The sequence below is a fragment of the Pseudophryne corroboree genome, chromosome 3, assembly GCF_028390025.1.
Source record: "Pseudophryne corroboree isolate aPseCor3 chromosome 3, aPseCor3.hap2, whole genome shotgun sequence".
Lineage (NCBI taxonomy): Eukaryota > Metazoa > Chordata > Amphibia > Anura > Myobatrachidae > Pseudophryne > Pseudophryne corroboree.
This window is the reverse complement of record NC_086446.1, coordinates 732,263,657-732,289,616: the sequence shown is the minus strand read 5'-3', so window position 1 is coordinate 732,289,616 and position 25,960 is coordinate 732,263,657. Positions and strand designations below refer to the sequence as shown.

At 48.3% G+C, this 25,960-nt stretch overlaps 1 protein-coding gene across 3 annotated transcripts in view; it reads left to right on the top strand.

Annotated features, from left to right (window-relative positions):
- The window catches only part of MKI67 (marker of proliferation Ki-67), an 82,091-nt gene that overhangs the window by 49,234 nt on the left and 6,897 nt on the right, over nt 1-25,960 (top strand). For all 3 annotated transcript variants that reach the window (XM_063962217.1, XM_063962216.1, XM_063962218.1), the window contains exons 16-18: nt 4,380-8,423; nt 8,966-9,139; nt 10,258-10,515. In XM_063962217.1, the coding sequence (XP_063818287.1) occupies nt 4,380-8,423; nt 8,966-9,139; nt 10,258-10,515 (4,476 nt within the window). The remainder of the gene's footprint in view (nt 1-4,379; nt 8,424-8,965; nt 9,140-10,257; nt 10,516-25,960) is intronic.

Genomic DNA, 25,960 nt, shown 5'->3' with positions numbered 1-25,960 from the left:
GGGTGCCCGTCTCAAAAATTTCAGCGTGCAGTGGGCTCACTCACAGGTGGACCCCTGGATCCTTCAGGTGGTATCTCAGGGGTACAAATTGGAATTCGAGACGTCTCCCCTTCGCCGTTTCCTAAAGTCTGCTTTACCGACGTCTCCTTCCGACAGGGAGGCGGTATGGGAAGCCATTCACAAGCTGTATTCCCAGCAGGTGATAATCAAGGTACCCCTCCTACAACAGGGAAAGGGGTATTATTCCACGCTGTTTGTGGTACCGAAGCCGGACGGCTCGGTGAGACCTAATTTAAATCTGAAATCCTTGAACACTTACATACAAAGGTTCAAATTCAAGATGGAGTCACTCAGAGCGGTGATTGCAAACCTGGAAGAAGGGGATTATATGGTGTCTCTGGACATCAAGGATGCTTATCTCCATGTCCCAATTTACCCTTCTCACCAAGGGTACCTCAGGTTTGTGGTACAGAACTGTCACTATCAGTTTCAGAAGCTGCCGTTTGGTTTGTCCACGGCACCCCGGGTCTTTACCAAAGTAATGGCCGAAATGATGATACTCCTTCGAAGGAAGGGAGTTTTAATTATCCCTTACTTGGACGATCTCCGGATAAGGGCAAGATCCAGGGAACAGTTGGTAGTCGGGGTAACACTATCTCAAGTAGTGTTGCGGCAGCACGGTTGGATTCTTAATATTCCAAAATCGCAGCTGATCCCGACGACACGTCTTCTATTCCTAAGGATGATCCTGGACACAGTCCAGAAAAAAAAAAAAAAAGGTGTTTCTCCAGGAGGAGAAAGCCAGGGAGTTATCCGAACTAGTCAGAAACCTCCTAAAACCAGGCCAAGTATCAGTGCACAAGGGTCCTGGGAAAAATGGTGGCTTCCTACGAAGCAATTCCATTCGGCAGATTCCACGCAAGAACTTTCCAGTGGGACCTGCTGGAAAAATGGTCCGGATCGCATCTTCGGATGCATCAGCGGATAACCCTGTCACCAAAGACAAGGGTGTCTCTTCTGTGGTGGTTGCAGAGTGCTCATCTTCTAGAGGGCGCAGATTCGGCATTCAGGACTGGGTCCTGGTGACCACGGATGCCAGCCTGCGAGGCTGGGGAGCAGTCACACAGGGAAGAAATTTCCAGGGCTTGTGGTCAAGCCTGGAGACATCACTTCACATAAATATCTTGGAGCTAAGGGCCATTTACAATGCCCTAAGCCAAGCAAGACCTCTGCTTTAAGGTCAGCCGGTGCTGATCCAGTCGGACAACATCACGGCAGTCGCCCACGTAGACAGACAGGGCGGCACAAGAAGCAGGAGGGCAATGGCAGAAGCTGCAAGGATTTTTCGCTGGGCGGAAAATCATGTGATAGCATTGTCAGCAGTGTTCATTCCGTGGGTGAACAACTGGGAAACAGACTTCCTCAGCAGAAGTCTTCCACATGATTGTAAACCGTTGGGAAAAACCAAAGGTGGACATGATGGCGTCCCGCCTAAACAAAAAATTGGACAGGTATTGCGCCAGGTCAAGGGACCCTCAGGCAATAGCTGTGGACGCTCTGGTAATACCGTGGGTGTACCAGTCAGTGTATGTGTTCCCTCCTCTTCCTCTCTTACCAAAAGTACTGAGAATTATAAGACGGAGGGGAGTAAGAACTATACTCGTGGCTCCGGATTGGCCAAGAAGGACTTGGTACCCGGAACTTCAAGAGATGCTCACGGAGGAGCCGTGGCCTCTACCTCTAAGAAGGGACCTGCTCCAGCAAGACCCTGTCTATTCCAAGACTTACCGCGACTGCGTTTGACGGCAGGGCGGTTGAACGCCGGATCCTGAAGGAAAAAGGCATTCCAGATGAAGTCATCCCTACCCTGATCAAAGCCAGGAAGGATGTAACCGCAAAGCATTATCACCACATTTGGCGAAAATATGTTGCGTGGTGCGAGGCCAGTAGGGCCCCGATGGAGGAATTTCAACTAGGTCGATTCCTGCATTTCCTGCAAACAGGAGTGTCTATGGGCCTAAAATTGGGGTCCATTAAGGTTCAAATTTCGGCCCTGTCAATTTTCTTCCAGAAAGAACTAGCTTCAGTTCCTGAAGTTCAGACGTTTGTAAAAGGGGTACTGCATATACAGCCTCTTTTTTGTGCCTCCAGTGGCACCTTGGGATCTCAATGTAGTTTTGGGGTTCCTAAAGTCACAATGGTTTGAACCACTTGAATCTGTGGAGTTAAAATATCTCACATGGAAAGTGGTCATGCTGTTGGCCCTGGCCTCGGCCAGGCGCGTGTCAGAATTGGCGGCTTTATCCTGTAAAAGCCCTTATCTGATCTTCCATTCAGACAGGGCGGAATTGAGGACTAGTCCTCATTTTCTCCCTAAGGTGGTTTCAGCGTTTCATCTGAACCAACCTATTGTGGTACCTGCGGCTACTAGTGACTTGGAGGACTCCAAGTTGTTGGACATAGTCAGGGCCCTGAAAATATGTTTCCAGGACGGCTGGAGTCAGAAAATCTGACTCGCTGTTTATCCTGTATGCACCCAACAAGTTGGGTGCTCCTGCTTCTAAGCAGACTATTGCTCGCTGGATTTGTAATACAATTCAGCTTGCACATTCTGTGGCAGGCCTGCCACAGCCAAAATCTGTAAAAGCCCATTCCACAAGGAAGGTGGGCTCATCTTGGGCGGCTGCCCGAGGGGTCTCGGCTTTACAACTTTGCCGAGCAGCTACTTGGCCAGGGGCAAACACGTTTGCAAAATTCTACAAATTTGATACCCTGGCTGAGGAGGACCTGGAGTTCTCTCATTCGGTGCTGCAGAGTCATCCGCACTCTCCCGCCCGTTTGGGAGCTTTGGTATAATCCCCATGGTCCTTACGGAGTTCCCAGCATCCACTAGGACGTCAGAGAAAATAAGAATTTACTTACCGATAATTCTATTTCTCGTAGTCCGTAGTGGATGCTGGGCGCCCATCCCAAGTGCGGATTGTCTGCAATACTTGTACATAGTTGTTAACTAAATCGGGTTATTATTGTTATGAGCCATCTATCCAGAGGCTCCTCTGTTATCATGCTGTTAACTGGGTTCAGATCACAGGTTGTACGGTGTGGCTGGTATGAGTCTTACCCGGGATTCATAAATCCTTCCTTATTGTGTACGCTCGTCCGGGCACAGTATCCTAACTGAGGCTTGGAGGAGGGTCATAGGGGGAGGAGCCAGTGCACACCAGGTAGTCCTAAAGCTTTACTTTTGTGCCCAGTCTCCTGCGGAGCCGCTATTCCCCATGGTCCTTACGGAGTTCCCAGCATCCACTACGGACTACGAGAAATAGAATTATCGGTAAGTAAATTCTTATTTTTTTTTACAGTTAATGTAATGTATTAGTGTGTGTGTGTATATATGTGTGTGTGTGTGTATATATATATTTATATATATATATATATATATATATATATATACACACACACACGTGATTGGACATTTCCCCCAAAGCCCCCCTCCCCCCCCAGTAGGCTGAGCGATGTCATGTTTCCAGTGCGATGCTGGACCTGGTATACAGAAAATTGGGTAAACTGGGTGGATTGGCTAGCTCAGTCCAAATCTTACCCCACTGAGAACCTCTGGGATGAATTGGAGTGACGAGTGCATTCAAGATTGATTCACCCTTCAGTAGCGCAGTCAGTCACTGTACTTAACCGCCTGCTGCTGTCCAGGAACTTGTTGACAGTTTGGCAAGAAGGTCAGCAGTATTCACTGCAAGTAGTGGAACTACAAACTACTGACATCAATAAAATCTCATCTGTTTGCTGTCGGTGTCCAATCATTTTTGCCTACTGTCAAGGTTTTAAGGATACCAATAGGTGACTTAATTAGTACATTTATTTTGATTTAATAATCTGCTCAAGGTCGGGTATCACTAAAAGCTGGACTGCTATTGTCCACACAAAAATATATAAAATTCTCTAGGGTAATGGAATATTGCAAAGAGCATTTCTAGTATTGCGTTTCATTTGAGAAAGGAAGGAGCACACTTGAATGGCATTGGATTACCTTGCTACATAGTGTTGAAAATTATATGGTTTGCACTAAAACCATACTTGCTTGAGTAGGCTAACAATGTAAAATTATCGTCATAATCAATTTGGGACTGAAATGGAAGAGCTCTTATATTGCAAATTGCCTCTGTTTATGAAGTTTAAGGTTAAATAAACTGCATTACTATTAAAATAAAATCTGGTGTCCCATGAGTACTAGATACATGCAGCAAGATTGCTTTTTCTGTAAGACCACACCAAAAATCAAGCACCAACTGAACTGTAATGTGATTCTTTTTTGTATAATTTCACCCAAGTAGTACTAATCTGACACTGTTCTTTCTATTTAGAAGTATCTAAGGAAACTCTTCCAGTTTCTGATGGAGCAAGTTTACAGAGGCACAAACGTCCTAGGAGCATGGTACCCAAGGAATCGATTCCTACAGCTGGTGATGTGACTTCTCCAAAACAAAGGGGAAGGCCTAGCACTGCAAAAGGACCCAAAGAGTCTGTACTTGTGTCTGAGGTGAATTCACCTACACGGAGAGGAAGACCTAGAAGCACTGGTGAAATACCAAAGGAGCCTGTTGTGCCAGATGAGTTGACTTCACCTTCACGTAGAGGAAGACCTAGTGCTACAAAAGTACTCAAGGAATCTGATGCTGTTACTGATGTGGAGGTGACTTCCCCTTCACGTAGAGGAAGATCTAGCACAACAAAAATACCAATAGAATCTGCTGTTGTGCATAAGGTGATTTCACCTTCACGTAGCGGAAGACCTAGCACATCAAAAACACCCATAGAATCTGATGTTGAGGTGACGTCCCCTTCACATAGTGGAAGAGCTAGCACAGCAAAAATACCCATAGAATCTGTGACTGATGAGGTGACTTCACCTTCACGTAGAGGAAGACGTAGTGCTGCAAAAATACCAATAGAATCTGCTGTGACTGATGTTGAAGTGACTTCATCTTCACATAGAGGAAGATCTAGCACAACAAAAATACAAATACAATCTGCTGCTGTGACTGATGAGGTGACGTCGCCTTCACGTAGAGGAAGACCTAGTGCTGCAAAAGTACCCAAGGACTTTGCTGCGGTTACTGATGAGGTGACTTCGCCTTCACGTAGAGGAAGACCTAGCACAGCAAAAATACCCATAGAATCTGCTGTTGTGACTGATGTTGAGGTGACTTCACCTTCACGTAGAGGAAGACCTAGTGCTGCAAAAGTACCCAAGGACTTTGCTGCTGTTACTGATGAGGTGACTTCGCCTTCACGTAGAGGAAGACCTAGCACAGCAAAAATACCCATAGAATCTGCTGTTGTGACTGATGTTGAGGTGACTTCACCTTCACGTAGAGGAAGACCTAGTGCTGCAAAAGTACCCAAGGAATTTGCTGCTGTTACTGATGAGGTGACTTCGCCTTCACGTAGAGGAAGACCTAGCGCAGCAAAAATACCCATAGAATCTGCTGCGGTTACGGATGTGACTTCGCCTTCACGTAGAGGAAGACCTAGCACAGCAAAAACACCCATAGAATCTGATGTTGAGGTGACATCCCCTTCACATAGTGGAAGAGCTAGCACAGCAAAAATACCAATAGAATCTGATGTGACTGATGTTGAGGTACCTTCACGTAGAGGAAGACCTAGTGCGGCAAAAATACCAATAGAATCTGCTGTGACTGATGTTGAAGTGACTTCATCTTCACATAGAGGAAGATCTAGCACAACAAAAATACCAATAGAATCTGCTGTTGTGACTGATGAGGTGACTTCACCTTCACGTAGAGGAAGACCTAGTTCTGCAAAAGTACCCAAGGAATTTGCTGCTGTTACTGATGAGGTGACTTCGCCTTCACGTAGAGGAAGACCTAGCACAGCAAAAATACCCATAGAATCTGCTGTTGTGACTGATGTTGAGGTGACTGCACCTTCGCGTAGAGGAAGACATAGCACAGCAAATATACCCAAGGAATCTGCTGCTGTTACTGATGTGACTTCGCGTAGAGGAAGACCTAGCACAGCAAAAACACCCATAGAATCTGAGGTTGAGGTGACGTCCCCTTCACATAGTGGAAGAGCTAGCACAGCAAAAATACCAATAGAATCTGAGGTACCTTCACGTAGAGGAAGACCTAGTGCTGCAAAAATACCAATAGAATCTGCTGTGACTGATGTTGAAGTGACTTCATCGTCACATACAGGAAGATCTAGCACAACAAAAATACCAGTAGAATCTGCTGTTGTGACTGATGTTGAGGTGACTTCACCTTCACGTAGAGGAAGACCTAGTGCTGCAAAAGTACCTAAGGAATTTGCTGCTGTTACTGATGAGGTGACTTCGCCTTCACGTAGAGGAAGACCTAGCATAGCAAAAATACCCATAGAATCTGCTGTTGTGACTGATGTTGAAGTGACTACACCTTCACGTAGAGGAAGACATAGCACAGCAAATATACCCAAGGAATCTGCTGCTGTTACTGATGTGACTTCGCCTTCACGTAGAGGAAGACCTAGCACAGCAAAAACACCCATAGAATCTGGTGAGGTTACGTCCCCTTCACATAGTGGAAGAGCTAGCACAGCAAAAATACCCATAGAATCTGATGTGACTGAGGTACCTTCACGTAGAGGAAGACCTAGTGCTGCAAAAGTACCAATAGAATCTGCTGTTGTGACTGATGTTGAGGTGACTTCGCCTTCACGTAGAGGAAGACCTAGTGCTGCAAAAGTACCCAAGGAATTTGCTGCTGTTACTGATGAGGTGACTTCGCCTTCACGTAGAGGAAGACCTAGCACAACAAAAATACCCGTAGAATCTGTTGTTGTGACTGACGTTGAGGTGACTTCACCTTCACGAAGAGGAAGACCTAGCGCAGTAGATATACCTAAGGAATCTACTGCTGTTACTGATATGGAGGTGACTTCTCTGAAACAAAGCGGAAGGTCTAGCACTTCAAAAGCACCCAAAGACACTGTTCTTGTACGTAATTTGGTGACTTCACCTACACGGAGAGGAAGACCTAGTGCTGCAAAAATACCCATGGAACCTGCTGTTGTGCCTAATGTGAAGGTGTCGTCTCCAATACAAGAAGTAAAAGTACCTGAGAATGCTGTTTTTGATGAGGTAGCTGTACCTAAACAGAGAGGGAGGCCTAGAAGCACTAGTGAAACAACACCAAAAGAACCTGTTCCAGATGTGTGTATTTCATCTACACGTAAAAGAAGACTTGGCACCACCAAAGAATCTGTTCCAGTGCCTGTTGATGTAACTTCACCTCTACGTATAGGAAGACCTAGTGCTGCACAAGTACCCATGAAATCTGCTAGTACTGAAGTGGAGGTGATTTCTCAGAAACAAAGGGGAAGGTCTAGCTCTGCAAAAGCACCCATGGACACTGTTCTTGTACCTGGAGTGACTTCACCTACAGAAGGAGGAAGACCTAGTGCTGCAGAATTATCCAAGGAGTCTGTTCTTGTGCCAGGTGAGGTGACCTCATCCACACGGAGAGGTAGACCAAGAAGCACTGAAGTAAAGGCAAAAGAATCTGTTGCTGTGCCCGATGTGGAATTGATTTCACCTACACGCAGAGGAAGACTTGGCACAACTGAAGTTCCCACAGAATCTGCTCTTGTGCCAGACAGTGAGGTGACTTCTACTCGTAGAGGAAGACCTGGCACTGCAACGATACCCAAGGAGTCTGTTCTTGTGTCTGGTGAGGTGACTACACCTACACGGAGGGGAAGACCTAGAAGCACTGGAGAAGTGGCAAAAGAATCTGCTGCTGTTCCAGATGTGGAGTTGACTTCACCTACACGCAGAGGAAGAATTAACACAGAAGTACCCAAGGAATCTGTCTCCATGTCTGGTGAGGTGACAAAACCAAAACGCAAAGGAAACACTAGAAGCACTGGAGTAGTACCCATAGAATCTGGAACAGTTGATGATGGTAAAGTACTTTCACCAATACGTGAAGAAAGCACTAAAGGCAAGGCTGGGATAGTAAAGGAATCTGTTCTAATTGCTGATGAGATTACTACAAAAAAACGCAAAGGAAGGAAAAGAGGTGTAACAAAAGTGTCCAAAGAGACCGTTTTAGTTGCAGATAGTGAGGTGACTTCACAGACAGTCAGGCGTAGGCCTAAAGTTGCAACAAATGTACCAAAGGAATCTGTGGCTGACAAAGTTAGTGAAGTTACTTCTACACATAGTGAAAGGTTAAAAAGTACGACTTCTGTACTCAAGGGTGCAGTTTCTGACGACGAGACCTTGTTTGCACGCAGAGGAAGATCCAGAAACACTGTAGAAGTACCCAAGGAATATCCGGTTTCTGAGGGCAAAATTACTTCACCGAAGCGCAGAGGAAGGCCTGCCAAGACTGCACAAAGTAAGCTTCCTCATTTAAAAAAATAATAATTATTATTTGATACTTCAACATCTGTTTTATTGTAGGGAAGACTGTTTATTCCTTTCATTTCCTAGGAGGGAAATTTTATTTTTGTACTTGGTAACACTCAAATGTATCACGAATGTGCAGGTTTAATATAGTAAACCAGTGGTTCCCAAACTGTGTCTAGGCACCCTGGGCTGCCTCGGGTTGGAGGTCCAGGACCAAATCAGATTTATGGTCTAAGTGATTGACAGACCTAGCACTGGTTTTGCCTATCATAAAACATGCGGACAATCAGAACTGTACACCACCACATAACTGAACCCAGGGATGACAGCTAGGCACAGTTTACTTATTTTATCTAAATTTAGCAAACTTTTATACTAGGGGTGCCATGAAAAAAAGACTCTTAGGTGCTCAAAGTTTGGGAACCACTGTATTTAACCCACTGCTGTTCCTTTACTGTACTCTATGGCATATACTGCATTGGTATGCATACTCAATGCTGAAAATAATGGGACTTCTTTCTAACCTCCTAGGCAAACAAAACATTAATTTGTCAATAACAGAGTCTTCATCCCAGACCCTAAACTTAAGCGAAAATGTGGAAGAGTCAAACCAAGAAGCTCTAAATGATTCAGTCATAATTGTGACTGAAAGACCTTCGATGCGCGGCCGATCAAAGAGAAATGTGACTGAGCAAACTGTGAAAGGTAAGAAACCAGGCAATGAGGGTTCTTGGCAGTTGCTGCTGGCTGAAATGTAATAGGTTTAAAACTTTCTGGTATCTGTGAGTAGATGTCCCCAGCAATGTTTGCACATGGGGTAGCAAACTAAACCAACCTTAGCCTAAATGTGATCACACTTAATGAGGGTGATTCAATTGGTTATCTCGCCCGATCTCCTGCCCAGACTAGCCCCGGTTTAGCTAAAATGGTTAAACCCGCCAAGTTGCTTTGCATAACAGTGCAGTCTGGATGCCCAAACGGGTCTTTTAGCTCATTTCAGCTTGCCACTAATGGGTTCATTCTGTGTCAAATCAACACCCTATAATGGAAAGGGATTTAGGAGTCACTATTTCAAGCGACTTAAAGGCAGGTAAGCAATGTAACACAGCAATAAGAAAGGCAAGTCAGATGCTTGGTTGCATAGGGAGAGGAATCAGTAGCAGGAAAAAGTAATAATGCCACTTTATAGGTCATTGATACGGCCTCATTTGGAATAGTGTCCAGTTCTGGAGACCATATCTCCAGAAGGATATAAATACATTAAAGTGTGTACAAAGCAGGTAAACTAAAATGGTGCATGGCCTACATCACAAAACTTACCCAGAAAGGCTAAAAATCTTAACATGTATAGTTTGGTGGAGAGAGGGGAAAGGGGGAACATAATAAAACCTCTTTAAACAAATATATCCCTACTGGCCCACTGTATAACCCAAACACTTTCATTCCTGTGCTAATTTGCACATTACGCTACTTTTTAATCATTGCTGTGCCTTTATATGCCATGATTTCCTTTGCCTGGTATGATCATAGGGCTTGCAAGACTTCCTGATGCAAGAAGTTCCCAACCACACCTTTTTCGTTTGGTCGATAATGTTTTTATAAAATGGTGTGAGAAAAAGTTGTGCACTTTTCGGAAAATGTCAGACTATAAAGATTTGTTATGATGCCACCAAGAAGTTGACCTGTAGGTCAGATATTGTTTTCTTCAGATATTTATTTACTTTCATTTTTGGCCAATTTTTGTTGTTGTCCCTGTTCAGCTTGGGGTGCTCTAAAGATTTTTTTTTTTTTTACTTGTTACTAAATTGACACCTCTCTTTTAGCTTTAGAAGCCACTAACTTGTCCCAAGAGCCATTAGAAGATAAAACTGATGCAAAAACAAGTAAGAAGCCTTCTCGTCGGAATATTAAAAATGTGAAGACTTCAAGACAGAATGAAGATGAACCAACAAATGCTCCAGAGATGTCGCTACCAGAAGAAAACACAATTCCAGCTGAAGAAATCCACACTTTACTCCCTGTGCCACGTAAACGAAGGGGAAAAGCAAGACAAAACATACAATCTGCAGTTCTTGTTGAAGGTAACCTTTTATTTGGAGTCCATGCAGTAGGTAAATGATTACTGTTTCTACACCTAATCTGTGTAGATTTTTGGGGAGGGAAGGGTGTGGACCTGCTTGTCGGGTGGCTTTTGTGCCCTGTGGTAGTTGGGCTACTTTACCCTAAGAGGGCAAAGTTCATAATGCACAAAGTGTATTTCTTTTTCATCCACTAGGGGTCACTGGAGTACTCTTGGGATATGGACGGGCTTCCGTAGGAACACAGCACTGAATATTTAAATTTAGTAACACTCCACCCCTCCATATCCCCGAGCACTTACTCAGTGTTTTTTCTGTGCTGCACGTGGCAACACATGCTTAGCTGAAGTCAGAAGAAAGTTTTATTTTTCATTTTTATTTTTATTTTTTCTACTGTTTGACACATCCCTGTCCCCCTTCCAAAAGGCAGGGTCAGGGATAGTGCAGCTGCTGATTGCAGCACGGGCGTGTCGGGCCTCTCTGAAAGAGCTCCCTCACAGCCCTCACATCCTCCTGCACTGGCTGGCCGGCGCTTACTGAAAAGCCCCGTCGGAGCCTCCGCACGTCTGCAGGAGTGAGGTATGTGAAACGGGGCGGTCAGCTCCCGCTGCCGCCCCGACGTATGGGGACATAGTGCTGGGTGACGGCAAGTGGCAGAGCGGCTCTCCCCTCTCAGCCTCCGGCATCTTCCCGCTCAGGCGCCCGCCCATTCCGGCCCGCTCAGAACCTCCGTGCAGGCACGCGGCTCTCTCCACTCAGACGCCCGCACGTTCGGCACGGACCTCCGTGCAGGCGCCGCGGCTCTCCCCACTCAGACGCCCGCACGTTCGGCACGGACCTCCGTGCAGGCGCAGCGGCTCTCCCCACTCAGGCGCCCGCACGGTCGACACAGACCTCCGTGCAGGCGCCGCGGCTCTCCCCGCTCAGGTACCCGCCCGTTAGGCCACAGCCTCCGGCCAGGCACCTCGGAACAGCAGCGCTACCTGGGTAGCTGACACGCTATATATAGGAGCCCACCGCTGGGACACACGAGGCACATAGCGCTCTACGATACCCGCTGGGGGCCCACACGCTGCGCTGCCGCTGTAATAAGATAAACAGCCATTACAGGGGGGGACATATCAGTGAAATACTGCAGCAGCAGAGGGATTATTACAGTATAATCAGTGAATGCAGCACTGTGATTATGTGTATAAGTAGAGCAGGGCAGCCATTTTTAACAGCTTCCTGTGTCTTCCTCTGTGATTCCAGAACGTTCCTGTCCTACATCTCTTCTCCACCGGAGGCGCAGGGGTGTTCGTGGGAATTTGGGATCAAATTTCATAGTACTGGCCACGTGTATTGCACTGGGCCAGATATATATACAGAGCCACCTTATTGCTATTTTACTGAGCCGTGCAGGTGTCTGTGTTTTGTGTATTGTATTGTCTGTCGCCATAATGAGTAAGACACCAGCAAAAACTAAAAAGCATATTTGCAAAGTATGTGGCAGTGTGTTACCGGATGGATCTACCACATGTAACGTATGTTTTGTGGATTCCGTTCAGAATACCATTTCTGCTCCGGTTTTGCAACCAATTTCATCACCGGACCCTCCGTGGGGTATGTTAGTAAATGTACTGGAGAAATTTCAGACAGAAATGACCGCTGCTCGTCTGGAGCGAGAAACGCTAAGAGCTGAGTCTAGGGTGAGACCGCCAGAACTACCGGAGGCGTCTCAGCCTTGCGTAGGGTCCAAATCCATTTTGGGCAAACGGGATAATTTTCATATGTCTTATGATTTTCCAGTGTCTGCTATGTTGCAGTCTGACGATTCCATCCCAGACCTCACGGAACACGATGAGGGGGAGGAGGGCGAAGTGGAGTCAGACGGCGAGGATGTTAACAGTTCCGGCATTGATGATCTCATCAGAGCGGTACGGCAGTCGCTAAGGTTTCCTGAAGCTGAGCAGCCTCTCACCAATGATCAGGTCATATTTACTAAACGACGGAAGACGCCAGTAAGTTTTCCTGTGTCGGATTCTCTAAATCAGATGTTAGTAGAATCCAGACAGAATCCAGATAAACGGTTTTCTATACCTCGCAGATTTAAGTCTAGTTATCCGTTTCCAGAATCGGTAACGGGTACATGGGAGAATCCACCAATAGTTGATTCTTCAGTGTCAAAGCTTACCAAGAAATTAACCATACCAGTGCCATCAGCTACTACGCTTAAAGATCCGTCAGATCGTAAGATAGAAACTATGCTTAAATCCATGTATGTAGCAGCAGGTGTGATGCTAAGACCTGGATTGGTTGGCATTTGGGTCACTAAGGCGCTCATAATATGGCTTACAGAACTCAAATCGGCTTTACATGACGAAAACCTGATAATTCAGGTGAATCAAATGATTGAGGCTGTAGAGTATCTCTGTACAGCGTCTACTGACGTCTGTCAGCTCACTTCTCGTATTTCATCTTCGCTAGTTACGGCACGAAGAGCACTCTACCTGCGTACTTATCAAGCGGAGGCAGAGGTCAAACGAAGTATAGAGGCGTTGCCTTACGATGGCAAGAAGTTGTTTGGTCCAGAATTGGACGCATGGATTAAGGAGGCTACGGGAGGTAAGTCTGTGTTCTTACCATTGCCTCCACCTGCGCCAAGAAGAAGGTACGCTGGACCTTCGTTCAATTCCTTTAGACCCCAGCCCTTTCGAGGACGTGGCAGAGGATCCGCCACGCCAGCTAGACGTGGTCGAGGACGTGGTTTCCGTCAAACCAACACAACTCGCCAAGACGCTAAGGTTACCGACAAGCCAGTGGCATGACGGGTTACCAGCCCATCTCGGATCTCCAATTGTGGGAGCACGCCTTCACACGTTCCATGGGGCGTGGTTCCACACGTCCGCGGAGGGCTGGATTCGCAATTTAGTGTTAAAAGGTTACAAAATAGAGTTCGACTGTCTTCCGCCTCTGCGGTTTTTCAAGACAGGTTTGCCTCTGTCGGACGACAAGAGGACAGTTTTGCAAATTGCCATTCAGTCCTTACTGGATTCGGCAGTGTTGATTCCGGTCCCTGTACACCAACAGGGTCAGGGTTATTATTCAAGTCTATTTGTGGTCCCGAAGCCGGATGGCTCAGTCAGACCAATATTGAACTTAAAGGGCCTCAATCAGTACGTAACTTACTACAGATTCAAAATGGAGTCTCTACGGTCGGTGATTGCGGGGTTAGAGACCAAGGAATTTATGATTGCGCTAGACCTCAAGGATGCGTACTTACACATTCCAATTTGGCAGCCTCATCAGAAATTCTTACGATTTGCAATACGCCAGAACCATTTCCAGTTTCAGGCTCTGCCGTTTGGCCTGTCATCAGCGCCTCGGGTATTCACCAAAGTAATGTCTGTGATGATAGCTCACCTCAGATCCCTGGGAGTGACGATAGTTCCGTATTTAGACGATCTGCTCATCAAAGCTCCGTCTCAACAGATACTTACCCAACATGCGCTGCTAACTTACAATGTATTGGTTCACCACGGTTGGATTGTCAATTTCAAGAAATCACATCTGATTCCGTCTCAACGCCTTCAGTTCCTAGGTATGATTCTCGATACGGTCAATCAAAGGATTTACCTACCACAACAGAAAGTACAAATGCTACGCCATCTAGTACAATTAGTACTCAAACCACGCACAGTGTCGGTACACTTGTGCATTCGCCTGTTAGGCACAATGGTGGCAGCTTTCGAGGCGCTTCAGTTCGGGAGATTTCACTCTCGTCCATTTCAGCTGAACGTGCTTGCCCAGTGGTCGGGCTCGCATCTGCAGATTCACCACAGAGTGAGGTTGTCACCAATAGCAAGAGTTTCTCTGCTATGGTGGCTCAAGGAACACAATTTAACCGCAGGAAGACGGTTCGGAGTTTGCAATTGGATAATTCTAACTACGGACGCCAGTCTCAGAGGTTGGGGAGCGGTAATTCAAAATTGTCAGCTCCAGGGTCTCTGGGCGGATCACGAAAAATTGCTGTCAATAAATGTTCTAGAACTCCGCGCGATTTTCAATGCGCTACGACAAGCGGTGCACATGGTTCGCTCTCAGCCTGTCCAAGTGCAGTCGGACAATGCGACAGCGGTCGCATACATCAACAAACAAGGAGGAACGAGAAGCCGCATGGCAATGCGGGAAGTAGCTCGAATCCTCAATTGGGCAGAATACCACCAGGTGATATTGTCGGCCGTGTTCATTCCGGGAGTGGACAACTGGGAAGCGGATTATCTCAGTCGTCGGGATCTTCACCCAGGCGAATGGTCATTAAATCCAGAAGTGTTTCACATGTTGGTTCAGCGATGGGGTTATCCTCAGGTGGACCTGATGGCATCTCGACACAATCATCAAACGCCCCAGTATGTGTCCAGAACAAGAGATCCAAAGGCAGTCGCGGTGGATGCTCTCACTGTCGCGTGGCCGTACAGTCTGGTGTATCTGTTTCCACCGTTTCCGCTGCTCCCTCTGGTGCTAAAACGGATCAAAAGAGAGTCGCTCACAGTCATACTAGTGGCGCCTCATTGGCCTCGGAGAGCTTGGTTCTCGGATCTTCGAGGATTACTCGCAGACGATCCGTGGCCGCTCCCGATACGTCCAGACCTGTTACAACAGGGTCCTTTTCTTTACCCCGATTTAGCGCGGCTGCGTTTGACGGGGTGGCTGTTGAGACCGCCCTCTTAAAAAGAGAGGGCATTCCAGATTCAGTTATACCAACCATGTTACGAGCTAGAAAGCCGGTTACGGCAGCTCATTATTACAGAATATGGCGAGCCTATATAGGTTGGTGTGAAGCTCGGAAATTTCCGACATCAGCTTTCAAGTTATGCCGCCTTTTGTTGTTTCTACAATCAGGCTTAGATGGAGGATTGCGTTTATCTACACTAAAGGTGCAGGTATCTGCTTTGTCAATTTACTTTCAAAGACGATTGGCTCTATTGCCGTCTATACGCACCTTTCTCCAAGGTGTAATCAGGGTACAGCCTCCTTTCATTCCACCTACAGCGCCATGGGACTTGAATCTGGTTTTGGAGTTCTTACAGTCTTCATATTTTGAACCCTTACAACAAGTGGATATAAAGTTTCTCACTTGGAAAACAATTTTTCTCTTAGCCTTAGCTTCGGCAAGGCGTGTTTCGGATTTGGGTGCCTTGTCATGCAAGCCACCGTATTTGGTGTTTCATGATGACAGAGCGGAACTTCGGACGAATCCCGCCTTCTTACCAAAGGTAGTGTCATCTTTTCACATCAATCAACCAATAGTAGTTCCTGTGTTGACAGCACATTCTGGAACTCTGGATGTGGTTCGTGCGTTACGCGTTTATGTAACCCGAACGTCTTCAGTTCGTAAGACGGATACGTTATTTGTTCTCTATGATGCTGCCAAGATGGGTTGGCCAGCATCTAAACAAACTTTATCCAGATGGATAAAACTGACCATACGCCAGGCTTACCTTCATGCTAGGTTACAACCGCCTACGTCAGTAACCGCTCATTCCACACGTTCTGTGGGAACTTCATGGGCAGCTGGTCGTGGGGCTTCTGCGACGCAGCTTTGCCGGGCGGCTACATGGTCTTCAGTGCACACGTTTGTGCGCTTTTACAAGTTTGATACTTTTGCGGCATCAGCATCTAGCTTTGGCCGCCTAGTGTTACAAGTGCCAAACTGCTCTCCCGCCCACGGGGGAAGCTTTGGTACGTCCCAAGAGTACTCCAGTGACCCCTAGTGGATGAAAAAGAAAATAGGATTTTGGTACTTACCAGGTAAATCCTTTTCTTTGAATCCATAGGGGTCACTGGACGCCCACCCAGAGCAGTTTACTTACTTGGGGTTAGTTCTGAGGATCTTATGGTAACACATTTTCACCGACTGGTTCAAGTTACAAGTGCTGGTTAGGGTGTCAACTGTTAGTTGTCAGTAACGTTATGGGTTAACTTCGTTATTGTCAGTTATGTTATATGTAATACTCCATTATTAACCTCTCTTAATTCCTGTTCGGCTCAGTAAAAAACACTGAGTAAGTGCTCGGGGATATGGAGGGGTGGAGTGTTACTAAATTTAAATATTCAGTGCTGTGTTCCTACGGAAGCCCGTCCATATCCCAAGAGTACTCCAGTGACCCCTATGGATTCAAAGAAAAGGATTTACCTGGTAAGTACCAAAATCCTATTTTCTCCTTCATCCACTAGGGGCCACTGGAGCACAGTTACAATGGGGAAAATAGTAGGCCGTAATTGGGAGCTGGCATTTTAAAAATTCTAACACTGGCTAGCTCCTCCCCTACTATCTCCCCTCCAAGCCAGTCTTTAATTTGTGCCCAGGGGAGCTGGTTCACTGGGGTCTTCTCTGAAGAATTTTTTTCTTTTTCTTACTTACATCCACAGACTGGCAGCTTTGCCACTGCCAGTCTGCACCGCGGGAGGCTGCCGGCGGGGTCCCATCGCAGCTGCGTGCAGCTCGGGATGGGCCCCGGCTGAAGGAGACACTAGCTCTCCGGAGCCGGCCGGACACCGCTGCGTGCGGCGCGCGTCGTGGCCGCTCCGTCGGCTGAAGATTCTGGCAGTTCGGCAGCGGTAAGTATGTGTGGCCGGACACCGCTGCGTGCGACGTGTGTCGCTGCCAATCCACCACATTGAGTGCTCTATGCTGCCCTTCCCCTACCCTCCTTCCCCCGCTTTTCCACTGCTACTATAGGCCTGGGTAGCTCGGGCTATTTTAATTATTTATTTCTCTGACGTCCTAGTGGATGCTGGGAACTACGTAAGGACCATGGGGAATAGCGGCTCCGCAGGAGACTGGGCACAAAAGTAAAGCTTTAGGACTACCTGGTGTGCACTGGCTCCTCCCCCTATGACCCTCCTCCAAGCCTCAGTTAGATTTTTGTGTCCGGCCGAGAAGGGTGCATTCTAGGAGGCTCTCCTGAGTTTCTTAGAAAAAGTTTAGTTTTAGGTTTTTTATTTTCAGTGAGACCTGCTGGCAACAGGCTCACTGCATCGAGGGACTAAGGGGAGAAGAAGCGAACCTGCCTGCTTGCTGCCAGCTTGGGCTTCTTGGCTACTGGACACCATTAGCTCCAGAGGGACCGAACACAGGCCCAGCCTCGGAGTCCGGTCCCAGAGCCGCGCCGCCGGCCCCCTTACAGAGCCAGAAGCAAGAAGAGGTCCGGAAAATCGGCGGCAGAAGACATCCTGTCTTCACCAAGGTAGCGCACTGCAGCTGTGCGCCATTGCTCCTCAGGCACACTTCACACTCCGGTCACTGAGGGTGCAGGGCGCTGGGGGGGGGCGCCCTGAGCAGCAATAAAAACACCTTGGCTGGCGAAAATACATCACATATAACCCCCAGGGCTATATGGATGTATTTTAACCCCTGCCAGAATCCATAAAATTGCGGGAGAAAAGTGCGAAAAAGGGGCGGAGCCTATCTCCTCAGCACACTGGCGCCATTTTTCCTCACAGCTCCGTTGGAGGGAAGCTCCCTGGCTCTCCCCTGCAGTTACTACACTACAGAAAGGGTTAAAAAAGAGAGGGGGGCACTAATTAGGCGCAGTATTAATAAAACAGCAGCTATTAGGGGAAAAACACTTCTATAAGGTTATCCCTGTATATATATAGCGCTCTGGTGTGTGCTGGCATACTCTCCCTCCGTCTCCCCAAAGGGCTAGTGGGGTCCTGTCCTCTATCAGAGCATTCCCTTTGTGTGTGCTGTGTGTCGGTACGATTGTGTCGACATGTATGAGGAGGAACATGGTGTGGAGGCGGAGCAATTGCCTGTAATGGAGTTGTCACCCCCTACAGAGTCGACACCTGAGTGGCTGAGCTTATGGAAGGAATTACGTGACAAAAATGATGACATGAGACAGCCGGCTACTCAGCTTGTGCCTGTCCAGGCGTCTCAAAAGCCATCAGGGGCTCGAAAACGCCCGTTACCTCAGATGGCAGATATAGACACGGATACTGACTCCAGTGTCGACGATGAAGAGACGAATGCGACTTCCAGTAGGGCCACACGTTACATGATTGAGGCTATGAAAAATGTTTTACATATTTCTGATAATACAAGTACCACTAAAAAGGGTATTATGTTTGGTGAGAAAAAACTGCCTGTAGTTTTTCCTGCATCTGAGGAATTAAATGAAGTGTGTGATGAAGCGTGGGTTTCCCCCGATAAAAAACAAACAAAAAACTGATAATTCCTAAAAGGTTATTAGCATCATACCCCTTCCCGCCAGAGGATAGGGCACGTTGGGAAACACCCCCTAGGGGGGATAAAGCGCTCACACGTTTGTCTAAACAGGTGGCACTACCGTCTCCTGATACGGCCGCCCTTAAGGAACCTGCTGACAGAAAGCAGGAGAATATCCTAAAATGTATATACACTCACACGGGTGTTATACTGCGACCAGCAATCGCCTCAGCCTGGATGTGCAGTGCTGGGGTGGCTTGGTCGGATTCCCTGACTGAAAATAATGATACCCTAGATAGGGACAGTATATTACTGACTATAGAGCATTTAAAAGATGCATTTCTATATATGCGTGATGCACAGAGGGATATTTGCCGACTGGCAATAAGAGTAAGTGCGCTGTCCATTTCTGCCAGAAGAGGGTTATGGACGAGGCAGTGGTCAGGTGATGCTGACTCCAAAGGGCATATGGAAGTATTGCCTTATAAAGGGGAGGAGTTATTTGGGGTAGGTCTATCAGACCTGGTGGCCACGGCAACTGCTGGGAAATCCACATTTTTACCCCAGGTAGCCTCCAAGACGCCGTATTATCAGGCGCAGTCCCTTCGGCCCCATAAGGGCAAGCGGGCAAAAGGCTCCTCATTTCTGCCCCGTGGCAGAGGGAGAGGAAAAAGGCTGCAGAAAACAGCCAGTTCCCAGGAACAGAAGCCCTCTTCCGTTTCTGCCAAGTCCTCAGCATGACGCTGGGGCTTCACTAGCGGACTCGGGCATGGCGGGGGCCCGTCTCAAGAATTTCAGCATGCAGTGGGCTCACTCACAGGTGGACCCCTGGATCCTTCAGGTGGTATCTCAGGGGTACAAATTGGAATTCGAGACGTCTCCCCCTCGCCGTTTCCTAAAGTCTGCTTTACCGACGTCTCCCTCCGACAGGGAGGCGGTATTGGAAGCCATTCACAAGCTGTATTCCCAGCAGGTGATAATCACGGTACCCCTCCTGCAACAGGGAAAGGGGTATTATTCCACGCTGTTTGTGGTGCCGAAGCCGGACGGCTCGGTGAGACCTATTTTTAAATCTGAAATCCTTGAACACTTACATACAAAGGTTCAAATTCAAGATGGAGTCACTCAGAGCGGTGATTGCGAACCTGGAAGAAGGGGATTATATGGTGTCTTTGGACATCAAGGATACTTACCTCCATGTCCCAATTTACCCTTCTCACCAAGGGTACCTCAGGTTTGTGGTACAGAACTGTCACTATCGGTTTCAGACGCTGCCGTTTGGTTTGTCCACGGCACCCTGGGGTCTTTACCAAAGTAATGGCCGAAATGATGATACTCCTTCGAAGGAAGGGAGTTTTATTTATCCCTTACTTGGACGATCTCCTGATAAGGGCAAGATCCAGGGAACAGTTGGTAGTCGGGGTAGCACTATCTCAAGTAGTGTTGCGGCAGCACGGTTGGATTCTCAATATTCCAAAGTCGCAGCTGATCCCGACGACACGTCTTCTATTCCTAGGAATGATCCTGGACACAGTCCAGAAAAAGGTGTTTCTCCCGGTGGAGAAAGCCAGGGAGTTATCCGAACTAGTCAGAAACCTCCTAAAACCAGGCCAAGTGTCAGTGCATCTATGCACAAGGGTCCTGGGAAAAAATGGTGGCTTCCTACGAAGCAATTCCATTTGGCAGATTCCACGCAAGAACTTTCCAGTGGGACCTGCTAGACAAATGGTCCGGATCGCATCTTCAGATGCATCAGCGGATAACCCTGTCACCAAAGACAAGGGTGTCTCTCCTGTGGTGGTTGCAGAGTGCTCATCTTCTAGAGGGCCGTAGATTCGGCATTCAGGACTGGGTCCTGGTGACCACGGATGCCAGCCTGCGAGGCTGGGGAGCAGTCACACAGGGAAGGAATTTCCAGGGCTTGTGGTCAAGCCTGGAGACATCACTTCACATAAATATCCTGGAGCTAAGGGCCATTTACAATGCTCTAAGCCTAGCAAGACCTCTGCTTCAAGGTCAGCCGGTGCTGAGCCAGTCAGACAACATCACGGCAGTCGCCCATGTAAACAGACAGGGCGGCACAAGAAGCAGGAGGGCAATGGCAGAAGCTGCAAGGATTCTTCGCTGGATGGAAAATCATGTGATAGCACTGTCAGCAGTGTTCATTCCGGGAGTGGACAACTGGGAAGCAGACTTCCTCAGAAGGAACGACCTCCACCCGGGAGAGTGGGGACTTCACCCAGAAGTCTTCCACATGATTGTGAACCGTTGGGAAAAACCAAAGGTGGACATGATGGCGTCCCGCCTCAACAGTGGACGCTCTGGTAACACCGTGGGTGTACCAGTCAGTGTATGTGTTCCCTCCTCTGCCTCTCATACCCAAGTTACTGAGAATTATAAGACGGTGAGGAGTAAGAACTATACTCGTGGCTCCGGATTGGCCAAGAAGGACTTGGTACCCGGAACTTCAAGAGATGCTCACAGAGGACCCATGGCCTCTACCTCTAAGAAGGGACCTGCTCCAGCAAGGACCCTGTCTGTTCCAAAACTTACCGCGGCTGCGTTTGACGGCATGGCGGTAGAACGCCGGATTCTGAATGAAAAAGGCATTCCGGATGAAGTCATCCCTACCCTGATCAAAGCCAGGAAGGATGTAACCGCAAAACATTATCACCGCATTTGGCGTAAATGTGTTGCGTGGTGCGAGGCCAGGAAGGCCCCTACAGAGGAATTTCAACTGGGTCGATTCCTGCATTTCCTGCAAACAGGAGTGTCTATGGGCCTAAAATTAGGATCCATTAAGGTTCAGATTTCGACCCTGTCAATTTTCTTCCAGAAAGAACTGGCTTCAGTTCCTGAAGTTCAGACGTTTGTCAAGGGGGTGCTGCATATACAGCCTCCTTTTGTGCCTCCAGTGGCACCTTGGGATCTCAATGTAGTTTTGGGGTTCCTAAAATCACATTGGTTTGAACCGCTTAAATCTGTGGATTTGAAATATCTCACATGGAAAGTGGTCATGCTGTTGGCCTTGGCTTCGGCCAGGCGCGTGTCAAATTGGCGGCTTTATCCTGTAAAAGCCCTTACCTGATTTTCATACGGACAGGGCAGAATTGAGGACTCGTTCTCAATTTCTCCCTAAGGTGGTTTCAGCGTTTCACCTGAACCAGCCTATTGTGGTACCTGCGGCTACTAGGGACTTGGAGGACTCCAAGTTGCTGGACGTAGTCAGGGCCCTGAAAATATATGTTTCCAGGACGGTTGGAGTCAGAAAATCTGACTCGCTGTTTATCCTGTATGCACCCAACAAGCTGGGTGCTCCTGCTTCTAAGCAGACTATTGCTCGTTGGATTTGTAGTACAATTCAGCTTGCACATTCTGTGGCAGGCCTGCCACAGCCATAATCTGTAAAAGCACATTCCACGAGGAAGGTGGGCTCATCTTGGGCGGCTGCCCGAGGGGTCTCGGCTTTACAACTTTGCCGAGCAGCTACTTGGTCAGGGGCAAACACGTTTGCTAAATTCTACAAATTTGATACCCTGGCTGAGGAGGACCTGGAGTTCTCTCATTCGGTGCTGCAGAGTCATCCGCACTCTCCCGCCCGTTTGGGAGCTTTGGTATAATCCCCATGGTCCTTACGGAGTTCCCAGCATCCACTAGGACGTCAGAGAAAATAAGAATTTACTTACCGATAATTCTATTTCTCGTAGTCCGTAGTGGATGCTGGGCGCCCATCCCAAGTGCGTATTGTCTGCAATACTTGTACATAGTTATTGTTAACTAAATCGGGTTATTGTTGTTGTGAGCCATCTTTCCAGAGGCTCCTCTGTTATCATGCTGTTAACTGGGTTCAGATCACAGGTTGTACGGTGTGATTGGTGTGGCTGGTATGAGTCTTACCCGGGATTCATAAATCCTTCCTTATTGTGTACGCTCGTCCGGGCACAGTATCCTAACTGAGGCTTGGAGGAGGGTCATAGGGGGAGGAGCCAGTGCACACCAGGTAGTCCTAAAGCTTTACTTTTGTGCCCAGTCTCCTGCGGAGCCGCTATTCCCCATGGTCCTTACGGATTCCCAGCATCCACTACGGACTACGAGAAATAGAATTATCCGTAAGTAAATTCTTATTTTAAATACAGAGACCTCAGTTCAGATCGGGCTTGTCGCCCGCCCGCCCCCCTCCTCGCTCGGATCCCCGCTCAGCGCGGCTCACAGAGCCGCTACGGGGATCGTGTAAAAGGCGCAAAGCAACTTCAAACTTGGCGCCTTTGCGGAGGGGGCGGAGCTTAGTCCCGCTCTGCGCCGCCGGACTCAGCGCGCGCTGGCGGCCATTTCCGTTGCAGCAGCGCGGGATAGAGAAGCGCCACGGCACTGCACGGACCACAGTGAGCCTGTTACAGTGGGGAAGGGGGGCACTGGGGGGCATCTATATACTTCTTTAAAGCCTGTAGCTGCACAGTATCGTGTAGGATAGATTGGGCTGCTGTGGCTGCGTTTTTCCCTACTCTCCCCCCTCCTGCTTATTGCTGTTTCTTGTAAAGGAGGGTCACGGTTGTTAGGGGCTGCCATGGCTAGTAAAGGCTCCAAGGCAGCACAAAAACAGGGGCACCTTTTAAGTGAGCAACGTGGGTCTGAACCATCTGCTCAGCCCTCCTCTGAAACCCAGAGCGCCCCTGCATGGACGACAGAACTCAGAGGTTATGTCTTTGCTGACTAGGGAACTAAAGGCCTCTCGGGAAGATAGAGAGGCGGCCCGGTTCCGACAACTTGTCCCGGCACCGAAGCCAGAACCTGCTTGAGCTGTCTCATTGGCTAAGTCCGTAGAAGGGCTCTCTAGGGCTGTAATCCCTTCCCAAGCCCCCGTCCTTTAGCCCCCCTCAGCAGGCTTCAAAAAAGAGATTGCTAGCCTCTGTGTTGCAGGACTTTGACGATGATATGCCTCAATTAGAGGAGGCAGGGTTAAATGTACAGGATATTCCGGATGTCGATATACTGGATACTGATGACGATCAGGTGTACGGGGACTCTGAACCCAGGGTATAGAGGCTCTTATTACTGCTATTCGCTCAGTTTTACAAGTGGAAGAGACGGAGCAGGACGCCTTACGCCCTTCAAGGTTTGGCACCAACCAATGCCTGCCGGTGACCTTTCCAGTTTCGGAGGAGCTGGATGCGCTCATAACGGCTGCCTGGAAACATCCAGATGCAAAATTTCAGGTATCAAGGAAAATTTTGTCTTTCTATCCTTTTCCCGCAGATAGCAGGAAACGTTATGAGACCTCTCCGATTGTGGATCCTTCGGTATCTCGTCTGTCCAAAAAGACTGTCCTACCGGTTCCGGGAGCAACTTCGCTTAAGGAGGCGTCTGATAGGAAGTTGGAATCCACCTTGAAGACTATTTACGCGGCGGCGGTATTGCATCGCCTGGCGCAGGTAGGTTGTTGGGTCAACAAGGCGTTCGAAGCGTGGGCGGAGCACTTGTCCTCTGGAATTCGTGACGAATTGCCGGCAGAGCAATTGATACAGTGGGCGGAACACATCCGTGAATCAGCCCTTTATCTTTGCGAAGCATCCAAGGACATCTGTATTCTCGGGGCTAGGATTTCCGCTTTAGCAATTGCGGCCCGCAGAGCTCTCTGGCTTCGGCAGTGGCAAGCGGATACAGAATCCAAAAGGGCGGCAGAAGCGTTGCCCTTTATGGGTGAGGTTCTGTTTGGTAAGGATCTGGATGCCTGGATCTCTCAGGCCACCGAAGGTAAGTCGACTTATCTTCCTTCTGCTGCTCCAGCCACTCGCAGGCCATATCGGGGTCGCTCCTTTCGTACCCCTTCCAGGTTTCAAGGCCAGGGGAGGAACTTCTACCTTCCGTGGCCATAGAGGTAAAGGCAGGGGTAGAGAGTCCGCAGCCTCAGCCCAGTCAGAGGTTAAGTCCTCTACCATCGCATGACGGGCTTCCCTCCCACCTGGGAGATCACAGGGTGGGAGCTCGTCTGTGGGATTTCAATGAGGTCTGGGTACAGTCCTGCCCAGACGCTTGGGTCCGGGATATAATCACTTGCGGTTACAAGCTCGATTTTCAGGAACAACCTCCCCAGCGTTTTTTTACCACGGGTTTGCCAGTTTCCGACAGAGTTGCCTTACATGCAGCGGTCCAGAAGCTTCTATCCGCAAGGGTGGTGATCCCTGTTCCCTCTCATCTTCGAAAGCAGGGCTATTACTCAAGCCTGTTTCTCGTACCGAACTCAGTCAGGCCAATCCTGAACTTGAAGGATCTCAATCCGTATTTGAGGGTATTCAAGTTCAAGATGGAGTCCCTCCAATCTGTTATTGCGGGGTTGGAGAGAAACGAGTTTCTGGCATCCTTAGACATCAAGGATGTATACTTGCATGTTCCCATTTGGCCGCCTCATCAGGCTTTTCTCCGTTTCGCGATACAGGACGCTCATTTCCAGTTCCAGGCCCTTCCTTTCGGTCTCTCTTCTGCTCCCAGAGTATTCACAAAGGTCATGGCGGTCATGATGGCCCTACTTCGGAAGCAGGGTGTGACGATTGTTCCCTATCTGGACGATCTGCTAATAAAAGCAAGCTCGGCAGAACTGTTGCTTCAGAATATCCGGATGACACAGGACCTTCTGATTCGTCACGGGTGTATCCTGAATTTCCCGAAGTCTCACTTATACCCCTCACAACGGCTGTTTCTGGCGATGATTTTCGACACGGTCCGTCAGAGGGTTTTCCTTCCTCAGGACAAGATCCTGTCTCTGCAGACTCTGGTAAGGTCTGTTCTTCGAAACCATCGGGTATCAGTGTATCTGTGCATTCGCCTTCTGGGAAAGATGGTAGCAGCGTTCGAAGCTCTTCCGTACGGTCGCTTCCACTCTCGACCGTCTCAGCTGTGTCTTCTACATCAGTGGTCAGGATCTCATCTGTTCCTTCATCAAAGGGTGAGGCTATCCCCAAAGGCACGGTCGTCTCTTCTCTGGTGGCTCCAGTCGACGCATCTGTTGGAAGGAAGGCGGTTCGGTGTATGGGATTGGACTCTCCTCACCACGGACGCCAGTCTGCGAGGCTGGGGAGCAGTGACCCTGGAACATCGGTTTCAGGGGCGTTGGTCAATACACGAATCTGTTCTCCCCATAAACATTCTCGAACTAAGGGCGGTGTACAATGCTCTGCTTCAGGTGCATCACTTACTACATGGCCGAGCGGTCAGAGTTCAGTTCGACAACGCCACGACGGT